Genomic DNA, 18,471 nt, shown 5'->3' on the forward strand with positions numbered 1-18,471 from the left:
AAAAAGAGTTCACAGTTCTTTGAAAGGGTCTGAGCAGTACAGTAGAGAGCTACATTTACTGAAAACTTCTAGTTCTGATAAAGTATTTAAAAAAAAAAACCAACCCAAAATTGAAACCAAACAAATCCCAAATTAAATTAAACCTGGAGAGCCAGGTGGCAGGCCAGGAGGAGGAAGGCATCCCACGTCGCCCGGGGAGCCGGCAGGAGGCCCCCTGCTCTACGGATAGGAATCAAGTGAAGGAAAAAAAAAAAAAAAAAAAATTAAAAAAGAAATCCAGTTTTCCAGGCCGGGCGGTGAGGAGACCCCCGCGCACGAAGGCACACCAGCGCGAAGGCAACGTGATCGGTTGAAAAACCAGCCAGCGGCTGCTAGAAGTTGGCCCCGGGAGGTGGGTACGGGCTGGCGTCTCGCTCGAGCTGCAACGAGAAGGGGATAAAGCGAAGTATCAGTCTCTCGTGCTGTGAACGCGCCCCCTCCCCACAGACGGTCACCCCACGGGTACCCTACCTCCCCGGGGCCCGGTTTCTGGGCCAAGGGGGGCTTCTTGAGGATGCCTCGTCTAGGGGCCGGCGCCGGCTTCGCCTCCCCGTCCTCCGCCGCGTCGTAGGCCCCGGCCAGGGCGTAGTGCTGCTTCCTCAGCTCGCCCAGGCGCACCCGCTCGCCCTCCAGACGCTTCTCCAGCTCCAGCACCTTCACCTGTCCCCAAACAGCTATCTTGGTCCTTGCGCACCCCAGGGATGTGATTTCACCCCCCCCTGCCATGCCCAGTGCTGTGCTGGGGAGGGGCAGAGGGGATGGACCCTCCTTGCATGAGTCTGGATCAGAACCTCAGCCTGACCCAAGGGCAGCAGCACCGAACCCACCCTCATAGCCTTACCTGTGTTTCCATCTCTTCCTTCTTCAGCTTGATGAGGGACATGCCTGAGAAGTCCATGGTGTCTGTGGAGAAAAGTGGGGGGGGTCCTTGCTGAGCACACCCCTTGCAGAGGACCCTCATGTGCCAATGTGAAGCCAGACAGGCACCTTGGGGCACTCATCATGCCAGAAAAGGATTTGGGGTGTTTCGTTTCTCCTTTTTCCTTGCAAAACCCCTCACCTTTCTCCTCAATCTGCTCTTGCCCTGACTTGGTGGAAGCCACCACGTTGGCCGCCATCTCGTTGACGTTGCGCGAGCACTCCTGGAGCCGGCCCAGGTTCCTGCTGCTCTTCTCGGCTTTCACCTGCAAAGAGAATGAGGATGGCTGTGGGTCCCCACCATCGCACCTCCGAATGGATGGACAGACAGATGGACACATGTTTATTCCTGATGATTCCATCATGACCAGACAAGGTGACCCCTTCAGCCTCAAACCAGCTCTGCTCCCACCTGAGCCAAGCACACATGGGTAAGCAGCATCGGTACAGACAGAGCTTTTTTTTTTTTTAACCGTGCTCTTATTTAAAAACCATCTGTTGTAAAAAGCAGCATGGGTCCTCCTCCCCCCAGCCTGCATCCCCGTTTGCTCATTGAAACTTCTACCCATCGCTTTCGCCCACAATGACAGGGAAGGTGGCATGGACCAAAATCCATCATTCTTAACGCTGGCTCCTGCAGTTGCTTATTCGGGGTTTCTCGCTAGTTATTAACATTTCCTTTACATAATCAGCTTGACAGGAGGAAGACAGGAGGTTTTACACATCTACATTTCCAAGGCAAGCCCTGCTACATGTGGGAATATTAATGCAGGTACAGACACATGGATTAAAATCACAGACTGACTTGAAAATAGTAAGAGCTTCCCTTCCTCCCTGCTCCAGGAGGAGGCTGCAGGACCGGCAGAGGGGACGGCCACGTACCACTGCCCGAAAGCATCCATGGGACGACGCTGCAGGAACAAAATGACTTAAACCTTGACGAGTTGCACGCAGACGATCTTGCTGGGACACCCACCTTGGAGGCAGCCACGAGCTGGGCCGTGCTGGCGGCGATTTCATGGGAGCAGACGATCAGTTCTTCGTATTTGCCTGTGTGCAGCACAACTCTGTCTGCTGACTCCCTGCGTTACGGGTCAGAAGGGAGATCATATAAGCTGTGCACTACAAAATAAGTGCAGATTATTTATCTCCTGCTATACCCTTAGAAATCAGCACCAGACCTTGAACCAGCAGCTTTGCCTGTAATTATTTAAAGCTCATTTACAAAGCAATTACTCAAAGCCTAGATCCAGAAGTTTTGAATGGGTATAAAACATCAAAGGAGGCAGAATTGTGTTTCCATAATGAACTGGATGAGATTTTCAAGGCTTTGTCCAAAAAAGCCCCCACATTTCCTGCACTGGCACGGGGATACCCTGCCCTGATCCCAACCACCCTGTCCATGACCTCCCGAGCAGGAACCAGGACACAGAGTATGTGACCGCAGCAATTGTCACAGTTTGCAAACAAGGAGGAACCGGCAGTCCCTATGTCGGTGACCGTGTGGTCCAACCCAGGCTACGACACTCTACAAGGAATCAGCAATAATGCTCCACACGGAGTCAGCAGTGGGACAGTTTGGGTTGCTGGGTGGTGGAGAAGCAGGGGCTGGTCCTGGGCACAGCACGCAGAGACGTGCCCGGAGAGGAGCCTCCCGCAGCGGCCGTGGGAGAAGTCCCGGGGGTACCTACACGAGCTGCGTGGCTCCCCAGCCCACCGCCTTGGAGGCAGAGATCAGCCCTTCAGTCCAGCGTGAGTTCTTGGCATAAAACTCCTGAGTTGTTGCTGCCCCCTGTTGTTATGAGAATATTATTGACTTGTTCCTAATATACAACAGTATATAAATCCATAAATCCATATAAAATATAAAAGTATATAAATTCATATATAAAGCCATAAAATCAAGGAAATGGCAGCATTTCCATGCCCTTCAGGCCGCTCTTACTGGCCTGCTTAAATATGTATCAAGAAAACGAGCTTTGGAGCCCCAAGCAAATTGGGCTGGGGTTAAAACACACAAGTTCTGGCCATCGTCTTTAGATGGACAAGGCTTTGCAAGTGTGCAGACAGCATGGGCTGAGCAGCCCATCTCCAGCGACTGGGACTGCCAGAGTACCACTAACACGGGAAACCGCGAAATTCAGCGTGTTTCTGCAAATTGTGGGAAATTCTCCCGTATTTCATGTCAGTGCAGAGAGATGAGTGTAAGGGAGGACTTACCCGGCCACTTTCTACTATCTCCTTCTGTAAATTCGTAGATGTCATTACAAGAAGTCTAATTGCCTGGAATGAAGAAAACCAAGTTTTGATGTTTGATCGGGATTCTATAGAGAAGGACTGATGCTGTCAACAGTGGGAAGTTACAGTTTTGCAGAGTCTTTGATGACCCAGATAGGTTTCTGCAGTACTGACCTTCATTAGGTCCGTGCAGGAGTTCAGAATCCTGTGGGGAAACAAGAGAAAAGTGTTGAGCATCCTCCAACACCGCACCCAGGGAAGCAGGCTTTGGCCTCAGTAAGAAAACGGGTCTTTTTTGCAGACCAGCCAGCCTACAGATTACTTCTAAGCAACCCGCAAAGCAGCTGTGAACAAGTGGCTTAGATATGCAAGACGAAGGTCCACCTTTCTAAAGAGAATTTTGTGCTCAGCATCAGGACGACGCAGCACAAGGGGCTTTGGAGCAGAGCACAGCCCAGCAGGGTATGGGCATGGGACAGAAACCTGCCCGCGGCCGTCAAAACTCACCGCTCGTTCACTTCAAGCTTCACACCAGAGCTCTCGTTTCTGGCCTGGCTCATCATCTCCTGTTGGGCAACATAAGAGGAAGGGTTGGATGCTGCGTTGCTGTGAGGGCAAGCAGGGTGGAGGAGAGATGGACACTTCGCTGCCCCAAGGCACCAAAACGGCCCATCCTACAGCTTCATCTCACCTCTATCCGCCTGACGGCATCCTCAATCGCCTCTGAGGTGGAGGCCATCTCCTTCTCAACCATGTCCCCCAGCTCTTCTTGCTTGATGTCTAAGCTCTTGGGCCTCAGCTCCTGCCGGAGGAGGCAGCAGCCGCCAGGAGGTTTTAGGCAGAGGGAGAGAGGGAATGTTTGTAAGGACAACACCAAACCAAGGTATCTGACTCCTTTTTTTGCACCCCCCCTCCCTCCCCTAAATGAAGCAAGCTGCAGCAGCAGCATTCAGCAGACCGCAAGGGTGAAGCCACATGTACCACCAACTTGCAGCAAACACGGCATAGGGACCTTGGAGGTAAGAAATGCCCCAAATCAAGGTGACAAAATCCAATCACAGGAACAGTTTTGGCAGGGCAGGGCTCCACAGGGCTCTGGAGACCTGACAGCCTTTGAATTAACAGCGGTTTAATGAAAAAGACTAATGGGGGCTTCACGAGAAGAAATATCTGAAAGTTGGGAAGTGGTTACTGGGCTGAGTGTCTCCATGCACCATCAGGAAGGGTATCAGTGCCTGGAAGCCGAGATGGTTCAAGGAAAGCACCAGAACCTGTGGGTATGGGGGACAAACCACCCCAAAGCGCTCTCTCCAACCCAGCATCTCAGATTTCAGCTCTGGATAATAGGGAAAGCCATGGTTTGATTTTTTTTTATTCATTTCTTTAAAAACAAAAAAAGCTGTCCATTGCCTCACTGGGATGCAGCCAGAAGGCTGTGAGCAAACGTCCCACCTCAACAAACAAAGGCAACATCCTACTGCATTAACCACCTGCTTTGGTTTTTCCTTCAGAAACACCAATGCCAGCAAATAACCCACCCTGCCAGCCGTGGCTGGGAAGGTGGGAGTGCTGGGCTCCATCTCCTCCTACCTGGGCCAGTTGCAGGACCCCCCGCAGCACCCGCCGCACGTCTCCCAGCTCGGCACACCGCAGCGTCTGCTTGTCCTTCAGCTCGCCCAGGTAGTCCAGGCTCCGCTGCCCGCAGTCCCGGCACATCTCCGTCAGCCCTGACGAGAAGATGGGTTGGTGCCAGGCCCCTCACTGAGCAAGGGGTCCCTCAGTCCCAGCCCTGCCACCTTCCTCTTCCTCCTCCCCTCGGCCACAGAAGTGATGCCCAGCAGCATCCAGCAAATTTCTTGCAGAGGAGCTTAAATTGGTGTCCAGGAGCAAAGCAATGTTCCTGGCCCAGGAAGGGGCACCAGAGGGGAAGGGATGTCAGTGAGGGGAGCGCAGGGAGCTGGGGGGACCATGCTGCCCCTGGTAAAGATCTGCCTCATAACCAGCTCCCAGAGGAGAGAGTTTTGGCACAGTCACCCTAAAAACAAGCCCCACGAGCCAAAAAAAAACAAACCCACAATACCCACTGCACCCACGCACGGCACTCACGGTCAGCGTGGTCGGTGGGAGCCAGGTGGGACGTGGCGCTGCCGTTCACAATGGTGTCGGCCATCAGGTGTGCGAAGAGGGCCAGAGCCCCCACCAGCCCCGCAGCATCTGCCGGCGAGAGGATGGGGTCAGGTGTTGCCAGCCCAGGGCGCTACTTGCCATGTCCTGAGGGCTGCAACCCGCCCTTGAAGGCACTCAAGGATCAGTACAAGAGCTTGGAGAGGTCAGCATTGACCCCTCCAGCTTGCAGGTTGCTCCTTGAATGAGCACATGGGAACCCACCAACTCCACCCACCGCGTCCCTCCATCACCAGGGCATTGCACGCTTGCCGACAGCCCCGAAGCAGCTGGGGGCTGCTGGATGTATAAAAATAAAAGCAAGATGCCAGCAATGCCGCCGGTCCCCAGCCCCAGGTACCTGCCATGGAGGCCACATACTGCGCGTGCCCGTTCTCCAGGGCGTCCGTGGACTCCAGCGCCGCCTGCGCCCGGCTGAGGAGGTAATCTGCAACAAAATGAGCTTCGTTAGCACGGTCAGGCTGCCGAGCATCTGAACAAGCACGAGTGCTGACTCCACGAGGCACCATTGAGTGTAAGACAAGACAGCTCAGGTCCTCATGGCCCTGGCTGGGGAACAGCACTGAAATCTGAGCAAAATAGTGCTGAGGTAAAAGCTGAAAATTGACTCCTGGGAAGTGTGACCCCAGCCTCCTTGGGTGTGATGTTTGGTAGGAAAAAATGCCGGGGGGAAGCAGAGATGCAACGTTATCCATCTTGGAGGGAGAAAGGACTGCGGGTTGCAGCCCCCACGGCTGAGCGGGACGTACCTGGGGAGCTGGTGCAGCGGACATGCAATGGGTCGTCCAGCTTGCCGAGTGCATCACGGAGGATGTCCTCGGCCTCCCTCACCGTCTCCTGCAGGACGCCAAACTGCTCGTCCAGCAGCTTCTGCTGCAGGCTCTGCTCCTGGTTGCTCTGTGGGGCAGGAGGAACAAGTGAGTGGCACAACTGGGATGCAAGACCCCCAGCACCATGGCCCCAGCACCAGCCTATCTCTGGAGAGCCCCTTTGCAGGATTAGACCCAAGCATCCCACTATTGCTGGTGCAAGTCATAGCCCACCAGCTACATCGGCAATGCTTGGCCGAACACCCTCTGACTGCTCAGCACCTCCCAAACATGTCTCACCCCAGCGAGTAGAGGGGCAGCGGGCTCTTCACCCAGCACCGTACCTTCTCCAGGAGCCTGCCTTGCAGCTCGCGGATCTCCCTCGTGGCCTTGTCCGCCTCCTGGCTCAGCTGCAGCTCCTTCTCCTCGATAAGGCCACGTGTGGAGAGCAGCTCGCACTCCTTCTCACTCACTGACCGCCTCAGCACCTCCTTCTCAGCGTGCAAGGCCTCCACCTGGGCGCTGAGCTCCACACCTGCCTGCCAGCAGGGCCAGGAGACCCCTGTCACCCACTTGGCACCATGTCGTGAGCCCAAAGGTTACACAGGGGGAGGCTGAGGACATGCTCATGGGGACCTGTGTTCAGCCCCATGACAGCTCCCTGGGCTGCCGTTTGTACCGCTGGCTTGGCAGTGGTGGCAGGCACGTTACCTGGCATGACAGGGAGTTGTGACGGGGATTTGGGGGCATCCTGCGCCCCCGGCCTCGTACCTGCTTGGCGTGGCTGAGCGAGCGCTGTGCCTGGTCCAGCTCGTCCCGCCGGGCGTCCAGCTCCTGCCGCAGCTGCTCCATCTGCACGCTCTGGTCCTCCAGCTGCAACCACACGCCCACGCCGGAGGCTCAGCTGCTGCAAACACGCTCCGGCCCCGCTCGGCACCGGCACACAGCCAGGATGGCGGGAACGAGCCCGGCCACGTTTTGCAGTGGGAGTTTTCAGGGTCTTGGAGGAGGGGGTCTCCTGAAAGGGCTCCTTTCCCCAGGGCAGGAATTTCAGGAGCAGCCCCCAGCTTGGGCCCCAGAGAACGAAAGCACCCAAACCCATCTGTTTGCATTGTGGCATTTTCTTAGGGGGAAGAAAAGGCAGATTTGGGCAAGAGGGAATGAAGCACGCGTTAAGTAACACCTTCCTGAGGAGCCAGGGCAACTCTTGCCCAGATCAGGGACCAACACCAACAACCACCCCTACCCCTTGCACCCAAACGGCGCACAGCCACCGTGTTTCCCAGACTGGGATGGGCCCGATGTTGGGCAGCAAAGCCCCATGGCAGAGAAGGATGCAGGGCTGCGTGGGCTCACCTTCATCTCGGCCTCTCGCTTGACCTGCTCCACCTGAAACGCCAACTGCTCCTTGATGCGTGCCACCTCCTCCTGGCTCTGCTGTGTGACCGTCAGCTGCTTGGCAGTGTCAGCGTTCTGCGTGGGGACATGGGGCTTACCGTGCGCTCAGAGGGGGGACCCTCACCATCGCTGTGCTCGTTCTGCTCTAATTCTGGCTCAGGGGATACCTCCAAGATGCCTTTCTCAGGGCATCCAAAATGCTGACTGCCAGTGGACATGAATCCAAGGGGTGCCCCCCCACCCAGTGCTCAGAGGTCCCGGGGTGCAGGACAACGGGACTGATACGGTGTGGGGCTGGGCACGGAGGAGCCACACGGGCAGTGGCCGAGGGATGAAGGCAGCAGGCAGTCCCTGCCCGGCGCAGGCAGCAGCATTACCTTCCTCAGGAGCTCGGCGTGCGTGTTGATGAGCTCGCTGTGCTTCTCCTTCAGCTTCGTGTAGCGGATCTCGGTGGCGTTGGCTTTCTCTGGGCGGGGTGAGAAAGCGTCAGCCACCACGGCGCGGGTGTCCCGCGGCCGACGGGCGCTGCAGGGCACCTACTTTCCGCCTCGGCGCAGAGCCGCTGGGACCTGTCGCTGTCCTGCTTCGCTCTCTGCAGCCTCTCCAGCTCATCCCGCAGCTGCTCGTTGTCCACCAGCGCCTTCTGCTTCTGCTTGCGTTGCTCCTCCACCTCGCCCTCCAGGCTGTTCACCTGCGCCTTGAGCTGCGTGATGTACCGCTGCGCCTGCGCGATGCCGTCAGGCACTTGAGCGCTGCCCTGCGCCGATGCCAGCGACAGCTCTGCCCTCCCTAACAGCCCCATCCAGGTGCCCGGCTGTGAGTTGGGCAAAGCAGCTGCGAGATGCACAGGAAAGCTCTCCTCTCAGCTCCCTGCAGCCGCTCTGTCCCTGTTGCAAGCAACGGGTTGGGACGCCGAGGGACGGGTCTCATGTGTTCCCATCCCGTCTCCATTAGGAGTAAGGTTCTGGCGCTGGGAGAGGCCCCAAAATGCAGTGCTGGGTGCCAGGACCCCACTCCTGCTGCATCCCATTGGGGTTTCCACACTACAGCACCAAAAAACACCCTGCTCCCACACCGGCTGCTCCCTGGCTGTGCTTTACCTCCAGTTTAATCTTCTCCATCTCTGCACGGAGCATGTCCACCTCCTTCTTCAGGCTCTCAATTTGCGCATCCCTGCGGAGAAAGGCAGGTTGGTCCCATGCAGGAGTGGTTGCCCCCCTCTCTGCCACCCTGGATCCCCGTACCTGTTGTCCCGAATGCCATTGGGTGGCCCAAAAGTTTGCTCAAATATATCTGAAGTGATCTGGGGAAGACAGAGGGTACCAACTTGAGCCAGGCTGCAGGTGGCTGTTCCACCCCCCACCCCAGGGTCCCCATCCCATCCCCGTGCCTCCACCTGTGGCTCTGTGGTGGAAGCCGTGCTGATCTCAATGAGGTTCTCTGGCTCCTCGTCCTCAGGGGCTTCCTCGGGGATGACAACCACCGGCTTCACGTGCTCAGCCAGTGCAGATGCCCGCAAGAAGTTCGGGGGGCTCTGCAGGGACAAGAATTCACGGTGGCATCACCTGGGTTTCGGGGACTGCTGCAGGCAGACCACCAAGGGGAGGGAGGCAGCCATCCCCATGCTGCTGAGACGGGCTGGTGGGTCCCTCCACAGTGTCCCCCAACCCCAAAGCCATCCGTGGGGACTCCCACACGCACCCTGAATCCACAGGCTCTCTGAAGCATCACGTATAACCAAAACCCCACCATACCTCTGGCAGCCGGGGGATCTGGATGAGCCGCTTGAAATACAGCATGTCAGACGCTTTCTTAAAGAAGTTTTTGAGGCTGGAGAGTGGGAAAAGAAAAACCGCTCGCAGGGGAAGCAGGTGGAGCTCAGCAGGAGGGAGGGGACCCTGCCACCCCACCTCATCCCCGGGTTACCTGCGAAACTGCTCGTGGAAGCGGTCTCGGTGGCCCTGCAGCGTGTCGGCCGGCAGACCTGCAGCGATGGGGGGACAGCCGTGACTGATCTGGGGCTGCAAATTTATTCACATGCGCCCAGATCCCTCCGGCTGCAAAAGTCAGTGGGGTAAAGGCCAGGAGGGAGTGGGATCTGAGGGGTCAGGATGGCAGTAGGGGGGACCCATCCCTGGCACAGGGACCAGCGACACCGGCACAGGGAGAGGCGGGTCTGGGAACCCCGAAATACCCCTGGCGCCACACTGCCCAGCCATCCCGTGCCGGGGGCTGGCGAGCCAAGGCACATCGGTTTGAACTCATCAAGGACAAGTCCTTCTAATTCCTTCATCTGGGATGTTTGTGTGGGATGGAGCGGGTCCTTAGAGCCCTGCTGGGATATGGGGACATGGCGGTGGACGCCTCCATCCACAGAAGCCTGATCCCTCAGAATCCAGCCAGAAGCCTGCCCAGGGAAAAGACCAGCGCAGGGCGCATCCCCAGGGACTCACAGGAATGAAGCTTGAACATTAACTTGACGGCGTAGTGGTAGAGGTGGCTGCAGTCCTGGATGACCTGGATGAGGGGGGCCAGGCGGCACTGCACCGCCGACATCTGCGAGACCGCCATCGAGGTGTTGAGCTGCCTGAAAACTGAAGGGTTGAGCGCGGTGAGGCGCCGGCGCCGTGTTTGCAGAGCTGTCCTGCGCCGGGCCGCTCAGCTTGATCATTAACCACGACGGATGTGGCTTTGCCAGGACAGGGGGTGAATGCCGGGGGGTTGCTGCCCGTCCTGTCCTGCTGAGCCGGGAAGAAGCCCCTCCGAGCAATAAAAACACCCAAAGGGACCGCAGTGGCAGAGGGAAGGGGTGCTGAGCTCTGCCCCTGACACCCTGAACCCAAAAAGGAGGGATTCAACCCCGGGGTGATGCAAAGGCAGCACAGCTGCCCTCAGGAGCTGCTGCTGCTGCGCAATGCAGCTGGGGAAGGCGAGGGGGTTTGCTCTGCTCTATTTAATCGTGCAAGGAGCTGGGAGAGGATCCCAGGGCAGGGGACAGGCCCGCCGGCACTGCAGCCTCGCCTGCCCCGGCTTGGAAACAGATCCCTTCCCTTGGCAGAAATCCAGCCAGCATATCCACTCTGGCTTCTTCCCCGCTCAGCTTTAAAGTATTTATGAATATAAATTCTCTGTATAACTGGGTCAGGAGGAGAAGCGGGAGGCTGACGGGAGCCGGGAGCATGGCCTCTCCTGCTGTGCCCTGTTTTCCAGGGCAGCTCCGTGTTCCTGACTCCCAATGGAGGAAGAAACCACCACATTTTTAAGCCACCTAAAAATTCCTGGAAAAGGACCTGAGAGACGTAAACATGGGCAGGGGCCTCCAGCCCTCCCTGGAGGTATTTCAACGAGGGGAAATGAGTATTTAGAGAGAAGTGCAGCCCCATCCTCTGCTTGGGGGGATAGAAAGGATTTGGGTAACACATATGACTAATGTGGTTGAACCAAAAAGAAATAAAACTGTATTTCAGAGCAGCACTGCTCTGAAAACAACACTCTGCCTTGCTCAGGTGGGCTAAAACCAGCCACATTCCTTAAATATATTCCAACAACCACCTCTACAGAGCATCAACAGGGAAATCCAGCTGAGAAAGGACCTCAGAAATCTCATTGGAGGAGGAGGAAGGACCTAAGCCTCCGACCTCAGCCTCCCCTCAGCCTCCCCGAGATGGAATTCTACTCCTGGCCAAGACCAAAGAGTGAAACTATTGCTCAAGAGCCCCGGGGCGAGCGGGAGGGACCTGCCGCCTCCTCACCTGACTCCGACAGCTTCAGCTCACAGTCCAGGTAGTCGAACAGCTCAACTGTCAGCTGGAAGCTGCCAAAACAAACCAAAACCCAGTCACCCAGCAGCAGAGATATCCTTGCTCCAGCTGCTCAAGCTCACTGCAGGTCCTCATGATGGCAAGGGCTCAGACTGACAAGAATTTGGTGGGTTTGCTCCCTCCATTTACGCTCCTCGCCACTCTGCAGGTCAGGAGGACTCAGGCACCATCTGACCAATTGATAAAACACCGATGGCTGCCCTGAACAGGAGCTGTTTCGTTAGCACGATGCTGCCAGCCGGGTGGCATGAAGCCGGTCACCGCGCACTGCGCTCCTGCCAGGACACTCACATGTTGTTCACGTCTGTCCCTGCGGTCTTTTCCAGCACCTCATCCGACACTTCAAGGCCAGGTGGGAACTCAGGATGCTTTGTAAAAGGGAAAAAAACCCAAAACAAACAGTGGTTGCCACTCATATTTTTGCCGGTGCGATACATCCCCCAGAGCAAAGCCCTGTCCCCCAGCACGGCAGGGGGCGGAGGTGGCAGAGGGTCTCACCTTGATGTGGAAGGAGATCTTGGTGAGAAGGAGCCGCGTGTAGATGCTCACCAGCTGCCCGTACCTGTCGTGCAAATGGCCCTGCCAGAGGCACGAGGGGAAACATGGTGAACCCGGAGTGATGCAGCCGGATCCAGCAGAGCCCACGTGTGCCAGTGAACGTGCGCCAGCCCTACGGCTCCCGCCCTCTTGCCCTTCACCATGCACATAACCATCACCCAGGGGGTCAGAGATGACAGGTTATTTCAAGCGGTGCTTTGCCCTCCCCATGCCCACGATGTTTTTTGGCACCCACCTCCAAACCCCCCAGAAGGCACAAACCTCCCCTTTGCCCCACTCACCCACAGGTCCCCCATCTCTCGGATGTTGCTGCGGTACCTCTGGCAGTCCTGGAGGACCTGGGGACAAAAACAGGAGGGATGCAGCACGGTGGGGGTGGCATAGAGCTGGGCAAACGTCCGCCTGCCTTCCCTGAAGCTGGGGAAGATGATGGATCCGGCCCCTTACGTCACTTCAGCTTTGGGAGACATTCAAGCTCTTCAATGGCAACCAGAGGTTGGGGCTTTGCACAAGGAGGTTGCAAAGAGGTGAGATAACAGAGCCCCACAGCCTGGGAAAGGTGGCCGGGGCAGGGAAGGAAACCCACTCTCTTTGCAGAGGGATGTCAGCAAGAGCCAAAAATTTCCCCCCTGCCAGCACCATGGGAGGGATGTTTCAGAGGGGACACTCACGTTGGGGTGGCCGTCGCGCAGGACCTTGTGCAGGACATGGCAGAATTTCCAGCTGAGGATGGCGCTGCTGGGCAGGGGCAGCCCGATGGCATAGGACCAGAAGGTGAACGCCCCCTTCTCGTGGTGCGTCCCCAGGATGATCCCTTCCCTGTGGTCAAGGCCAACCGGACACACACGGGAGCAGGGGACAGGCTGGGCTGGGGACTATTCCTGTTCAACTTGCATTAAAAAGCGGACACGCACCGAGTGTGCCGCAGGCGCAGAGAGCACCGGCGCAATGCTGCGCCCGCAGATAAAACTCCTATTTATTTTTTTCTGGTGCACCTTCCCCTGCTGCAGGGCACACTGGGGCCCTTGGCATTTTATTGCCGAAGAAACGCAATTTTATTGCGCTGCTCGTTTGCGTTTTCACTGACAAGATGAACCTACATGATGCCATCCCCTAGTCGAGCTCTGCATGGGTCTCCCATCTCCCAAACCTCCCATGGCTGCAGCCCCTGGGGTGAAACCCCTCCTGCACTGGATCTCCTCCGCACTGTCCGGGTGAGCTGAGGGAAAGGATACGGCGGGCATGTTTCTCCTTCACCGGCGCTTCTTGTGTATTTATGGCTTTGCTGATGCTGATGGCCTGCGAGAGGAGGAGAGAGCAGCTGTCAGTCATGGCATGACCCTCGTGGCTCCCTCATCCCCTCCCAAAATGAAGTACTGGCGCTTTTGGAAAATACCCTGAAATTTATAACACATTTGTCACCTCGAAGCCATTTGTGACACATCAAAATAGGCTCTTTTCATCTGGCCTGTTAAAACCCCCCATCCCCGGTGCGATCGGTCAGAGCTGGGCCACTACCGGTGCCCCGCTGGTGCTGCTCCCTGCTGTCCCCAGCCCAGGAAACAAACGGCATTTTTGCAGTCTGAACTCAGCGCCGTGCCCGGGGAGCATTAAAGCACGGCAGCGAGATGCCAAATTCCAGGGTTGTTTGTCTAATCACAAGGAGCCTTTGAACAGGGGGGTGGTGGGGTGGGTGGTTTTTTTTTGACGACGTTGCTGCGTGCAAACAGTACGTGGGGAAAACACAGCCCCTGAGCAAGGAGGGAGTGGTGGCCACAATGCCCATTTCAACGGAGCAAAGATCCAGAGCAATGTGATTATCAGAGGATTATCTACATTTTAATGTGTTTGATCACAGCACACTATAAATTATTACTTTATTCCAAAAGACAGCCCCAGACAGGGGTCAGTTGCGTCTCCCACACGATGACAAGCTGCAAAATTGAGTTGCTGTGATCAATGAGGATCTTCCTCCTCCTCCCCAGGTCCTTGCAGGCTCAACTGAGCTCCTTCACCCTCACACAAGTGCTTGGGCTGTGCCTGTGTCCGTGAGCCCTCGGTCACCAGCGGAGGAAAAAGGTCCCAGCTGGGAAGGCAGGAAGCGGCCCCGCCGCCGGCACTTGTGCCGGAAGAGAAACCTGGTCCCTCCCTGGAGCCCCACAAGCCGTAGAACCTTATAAAAATCTTATCTTGCCTCTCACGGAAAGCACCTGCTTTGACACGGCTGCTTGTCCAGGGGACGGCTCTGAGTCGAGGTGCTTTTCCGTGGGAGGAGGAACCCGACGCTGAGTTATCGAGCGCTCCTGGCTTATGCAGGAGGAACCTGATGTCATGCTGAAGGGGTGATGCCAAAGGAGTTGATGCATCAAACCTGCCCCAAACGAGCCCAAAACGACTGCGTCCATCAGCCGGCGACAAAACCACCGTGGATGCATCCCAAAAAGTGAGATTGTCCTGAAACGCTGAGCCCAGCCACTGGGAAAAGGGGCTGGTTTTGCCTTTCCTGCATTGGGGAAGGCCTGGTGTTACCCCGCCATGTGGGGCCGTAAAGCAGCAGCGGAGTTAAGCCAGTGACTTGCTGTAATCCTCTTATCCCCGAAGGTTAACAAGCCTGGAGTGCCCGGGAACAGGCACTTGCAGTGAAGCCGCCTCTCCCAAAGCACCCAGCACCTCCACAGCCACCCAAAAGCCTGGAGCTGTCCCTGGGGACAGGAGCTCGGTCGCGTGACACTGCCCAGCAGGACGGGGATAGGGCTGGGACCCAGCTGACCTGTCCCAAAATCAGGCTGTAACTCCCATTGGTGCTAGTGGTTTTATTTGGTTTATTGGCCATAATCTCATTTCCAGCCTGACCAGCCAAAATTCAGCCCGGGAGCTGCTGGAGAGACTGGTTTCATTCTTCATGATTCAGCACAGAGGTTTCAACAGAGCCATTTCACATCCAGCACAGAGGAAGGGACCCATGCAGGGGCAGCCCCCAGCCCACCCACAGCACTGCTGTGACAGAGATGCCACATCCAGTGGTGTCCCAAATAAACCACGGTGGCACCGAACCAATGCCAATCCCTTGGGGCTACCGACTCAGGTACGCTTTCGCTGGCTCCAAACCCTGGGCTGGCCAGGAGGTCCACGAAAAGGGGATGGTGGGACCAGGGATGGGCACGGGGTGATGCTGCAGCCTGGGACACATGTGCCTTCAGGACACCCCTGCCGGCTGCCCGGTGAAGCTGGGCTGTAGATGATGGCTCCGAAACAGGGAGATTCACCCTCAACTCAGCCTCTTGGGACACATCTGGAGATGGTCAGGTCCCAGTTGTCACTGGAGGTGCCCAACCAACCTGGCTGAAACCTTCATGCCACCTGGGGATGGTTCCCCATCACTGTCGGGGAGCGGCACAGCCCCGGCCCCGCTGGCGGGGGGGTCCAACCTCAAAACCTGCCTGGCCGCAGGCTATGGGAGCCCACACGGGTGCAGCCCAAACGCCTTACTCACAGCCCTCACGTACCAAGCCAGTGACTAAAGCTGGGATCAAAGCGCCCAAATGAAGGAGCGCAGTTTACATCCACCCTTTCTTTCCAGGCTGCTTTTAATTACGACGTGATCCTCCCCACCCACAGCTCCCCAAAGCTCCGGCATCCCGCAGGGCCGCAATCCCCACCCGGAAGGTGGATGCCGGGTCCCGGCACGATGCCACAGTGGGGAGAGATTTTTTGGCAGCGGGACGTCGAGCTGGAAACCTCCCCAGCCAGGTGGCGCGAGGGCTTCCGGATCAGCTGAACTGCAAACAGCTGCTCCAGAGTTCCCTAATGCTTCTCCTTTCCAAATTACACCAAAAAGAGCACCATAGGTGCTGCATTCCTGGTGGCTCCCGAGCTTATTGGATTTTTAGCCTTCTTGCTTAAGAAAAGCAAAAATTGGCTGCAGAAAAGTGCAAGTTCTGCCTCCTACCAGGTGGCAGAGCAAGCGCCTGCTGCAGGTCAGCAGCTTCCCACCTCCCATGCACGGCCGCTCCAAGGGGGATGTCTGCATCACCCCGACCCAAGACCTCGAAAAGCATTTTCAGGGAAAGCAGGTGACCTTCACTCCACCCGCGAGCACCCGGGATCACACCAGGGCCAGCAACCCCTGTCTGCACCCACAGGCATCGCCCCGGCCTTCGCAGGAGGAAAGGAGATGCAGTGCTTGGTTTCAGCACCCTCATTCTCCAGGTTGGTGTGAAATCCTCAGCCAGCAAAGGCACATGGAGGGGACGTGCCACCGGCATCCCCGCGATACAAAGGCAACCAGCGGCCGTCTCTGCCGTTGCTATAATTAGACGTAAAAGGCAGATCAATACCCACGCACTGACATTGGAACAGTTTTGGTCTCACCCGAAGCACTGCTATGGTAAAACCACTTTAGGATAAAGCTCCTTTAGAACAGATTTTCAGCAGTTGCTGGGAAAAAAGGTCAGTTCTGGGTGATGAATGTGACCGTCAACCCGTGAGCCCAGGGTTTAGCTCTAAATTGAGTGTGACCACCCGCTTGCCCAAGGTGCCTCTGTGACTGTGAGTGAAGTCACATCTGTGCAGGGCATAAATCCCACCAAAAACCCCAGAACACCACGGAAGGGCAGGAGGGACGAGGTACGTGCTCCTGCCCGGCCGGCACGGGCTGCCCTTCGGCACACAAGTCAGCGCCACGGCGGTGATTATTTATCAGCGGTGCCCGGCGGGACGATTGAAGGAGACACGTCCAGAAAGAACTGGAATTGCCGGTTTTCTCATGTTGCTCCCCAAACCCAACAAGCTCTGTTTCCTACCCAGCACGGCCGAGTGGCACCATGACCCCGCAAGGCCCAAAACTGCCACTTGCTCTCGCTGGAGATCTCCGGGGCCAAACCAGCCCAGGGGCCAGGGAAGGACCGGCAAAGCAAAGGGGAAAAATACCCGCGATGGATTTGCAGCCTGAAAAATCAGAGGGGTCAGAGGATGTGTGCTAGGAGGGCACTATTATTTTTGCTGGGGCAGCCCACAAGCCCGTCCCTCTGTCCACCCCTTCCCACAACTGTTGGAATAATTAATTTCCCATAATTAATTAACTTCCCATAAGCCGTACACCAGCCCCGTCATGCCTGAGCACCGCTCACCCCGCCGGGGGCTGCAGGAAGGGCTACGGACACCCCCGTCCAAGCCGGACACCGAGGGGCACAAGCGCATTTGGGCTTTGTTTTCACTCTGCCACCCTCTCCGGGGCCGGACAGCCCGACCCCTCTTGCAGGGAGACCCCACGCATGACCCGGAGCCGCGGGAGGTGACCCATCCCCGGTACAAAACAGCCCTCGGTTTCGTTGGTGTCGCCACGGGACCGGGACCGAGGGGGATCGCAGGGAAGCGGAGCAGCACGTTACCGGCACGGCGGGCACCGGGGGGCAGCCCCGAGCTCCCGCCTGCGGTGACCCCCGGGCTCGGCCGCGCTCCCGCCAGCACGGCCGGGGCCGCAAAACTTTCCCTGTCGGCTCACGGTCGTGTTTACCTGCCGATAAGGCCCGGGGGGGGGGGAGAACACACCGCCTGCTCGGGGGACCGGGCCCCGGTACCCGGTACCCACGCGGCACCGTCCCGGGGCCGCGGCGGGAGGAAGCGGTGGGGCAGGCGGGGGCGGCGGCAGCGGGGACGGACGGACGGACCGACGGCGGGGGCGCCGCCCCACCGGAGGGGGTCCCCAGAGCCCGGAGGGGGTCTCCGGAGCCCGGAGGGGACCCGCCCCCCCCCACCCCTCCCCCCCCCAGGCAGCCCCTGCGTGCAGCGCGCCTGGAGGAGCGGAGCGGGCCGGTCCCGCAGCCGTTCCTGGGAAGCGGAGCCGGTCCCGGGGCACCGCCAACCCCCCTCCCGCCGCCCTTGCCTGGTTCTTATCGAACTGCTCCCTCTCCGCCTCCAGGCTGTGCCCTCCGCGGCGGCTCAGCACCCGCGCCGGGACGTTCTTGATGCTGTTCATGGCTGGGCCGCGCACCGGCGGGGGGGGGGCGGGTGCGCCGCGCACCGGGGCAGGCAGCGACCGGCGCCGCCCGCCGCCCCGCCGGCTCCTCCCGGCCGCGCACTGCGCCGCGCCGCGCTGCGCCCTCCCGCGCACAAGGGCGCCCCTGGCGGCCGCGCCCGGCCCCCGCCCGCCCCACGCCCACCCGCGGGCAGGTGGAGCGGCGGCGGCCCCGGCCCGAGCGGCGGCCGAGCGCTCCCGCCCCGCGGTGCAGGAAGGGCGGAGGAGCCGGTGTTCGTCCTCCCGCCCCGCCGCGCTTTCCTATTCTACAGCAGCACCGCAGACCCCTTCCTCACCCGCTAAATAAACCCCAGGCACTGAAGAGCCCCGGGGCCTCGCTGCTAACCCCGCTTCTCGGTCCTGCCTTTCGAAGGGTCAAGCAGCAGAGAGCACCTCCAGCCCAGGCCGGAGCTGAACAGCAGCTTTGTTTTCTTTAATAATCATTCAGGACGAGAATACAATAGCAAAGGCACTCCCTGGAGTGGTTGTA

The 18,471-nt window shown here is 58.1% G+C and overlaps 1 protein-coding gene across 1 annotated transcript; it reads right to left on the reverse strand.

Annotated features, from left to right (window-relative positions):
• Nucleotides 1-371: 371 nt before the first annotated feature.
• On the reverse strand, nt 372-17,942 carry HIP1R (huntingtin interacting protein 1 related). The gene is made up of 32 exons (XM_086474010.1): nt 17,850-17,942; nt 13,201-13,264; nt 12,637-12,779; nt 12,247-12,303; nt 11,906-11,986; nt 11,699-11,775; nt 11,339-11,400; nt 10,040-10,180; nt 9,513-9,570; nt 9,341-9,416; nt 8,983-9,120; nt 8,831-8,889; nt 8,687-8,759; nt 8,127-8,310; nt 7,964-8,052; nt 7,545-7,661; nt 6,960-7,061; nt 6,533-6,727; nt 6,129-6,276; nt 5,720-5,806; nt 5,302-5,409; nt 4,786-4,922; nt 3,887-3,997; nt 3,703-3,761; nt 3,370-3,400; nt 3,178-3,240; nt 2,649-2,749; nt 1,934-2,039; nt 1,100-1,223; nt 881-942; nt 511-699; nt 372-419 (listed from the first exon to the last, which is right to left on the reverse strand). Exons 1-32 carry the CDS (start codon nt 17,940-17,942, stop codon nt 372-374), a joined length of 3,183 nt encoding a protein of 1,060 aa, XP_086330136.1.
• Nucleotides 17,943-18,471: the final 529 nt, after the last annotated feature.

This window comes from Leptosomus discolor, chromosome 16 (genome assembly GCF_034619465.1).
Source record: "Leptosomus discolor isolate bLepDis1 chromosome 16, bLepDis1.hap2, whole genome shotgun sequence".
NCBI lineage: Eukaryota > Metazoa > Chordata > Aves > Leptosomiformes > Leptosomidae > Leptosomus > Leptosomus discolor.

What these genes read in the sequence shown, in the direction of transcription:
- HIP1R (XM_086474010.1), bottom strand. Translation starts at nt 17,942, where the DNA reads ATGAACAGCATCAAGAACGTCCCGGCGCGGGTGCTGAGCCGCCGCGGA. An exon ending in AGATCTCCTTCCACATCAAG is followed by an intron (nt 11,776 to 11,905) that starts GTGAGACCCTCT and finishes CCTTTTACAAAG; the next exon opens with CATCCTGAGTTCCCACCTGG. An exon ending in AGGAAGAGATGGAAACACAG is followed by an intron (nt 700 to 880) that starts GTAAGGCTATGA and finishes GTTTGGGGACAG; the next exon opens with GTGAAGGTGCTGGAGCTGGA.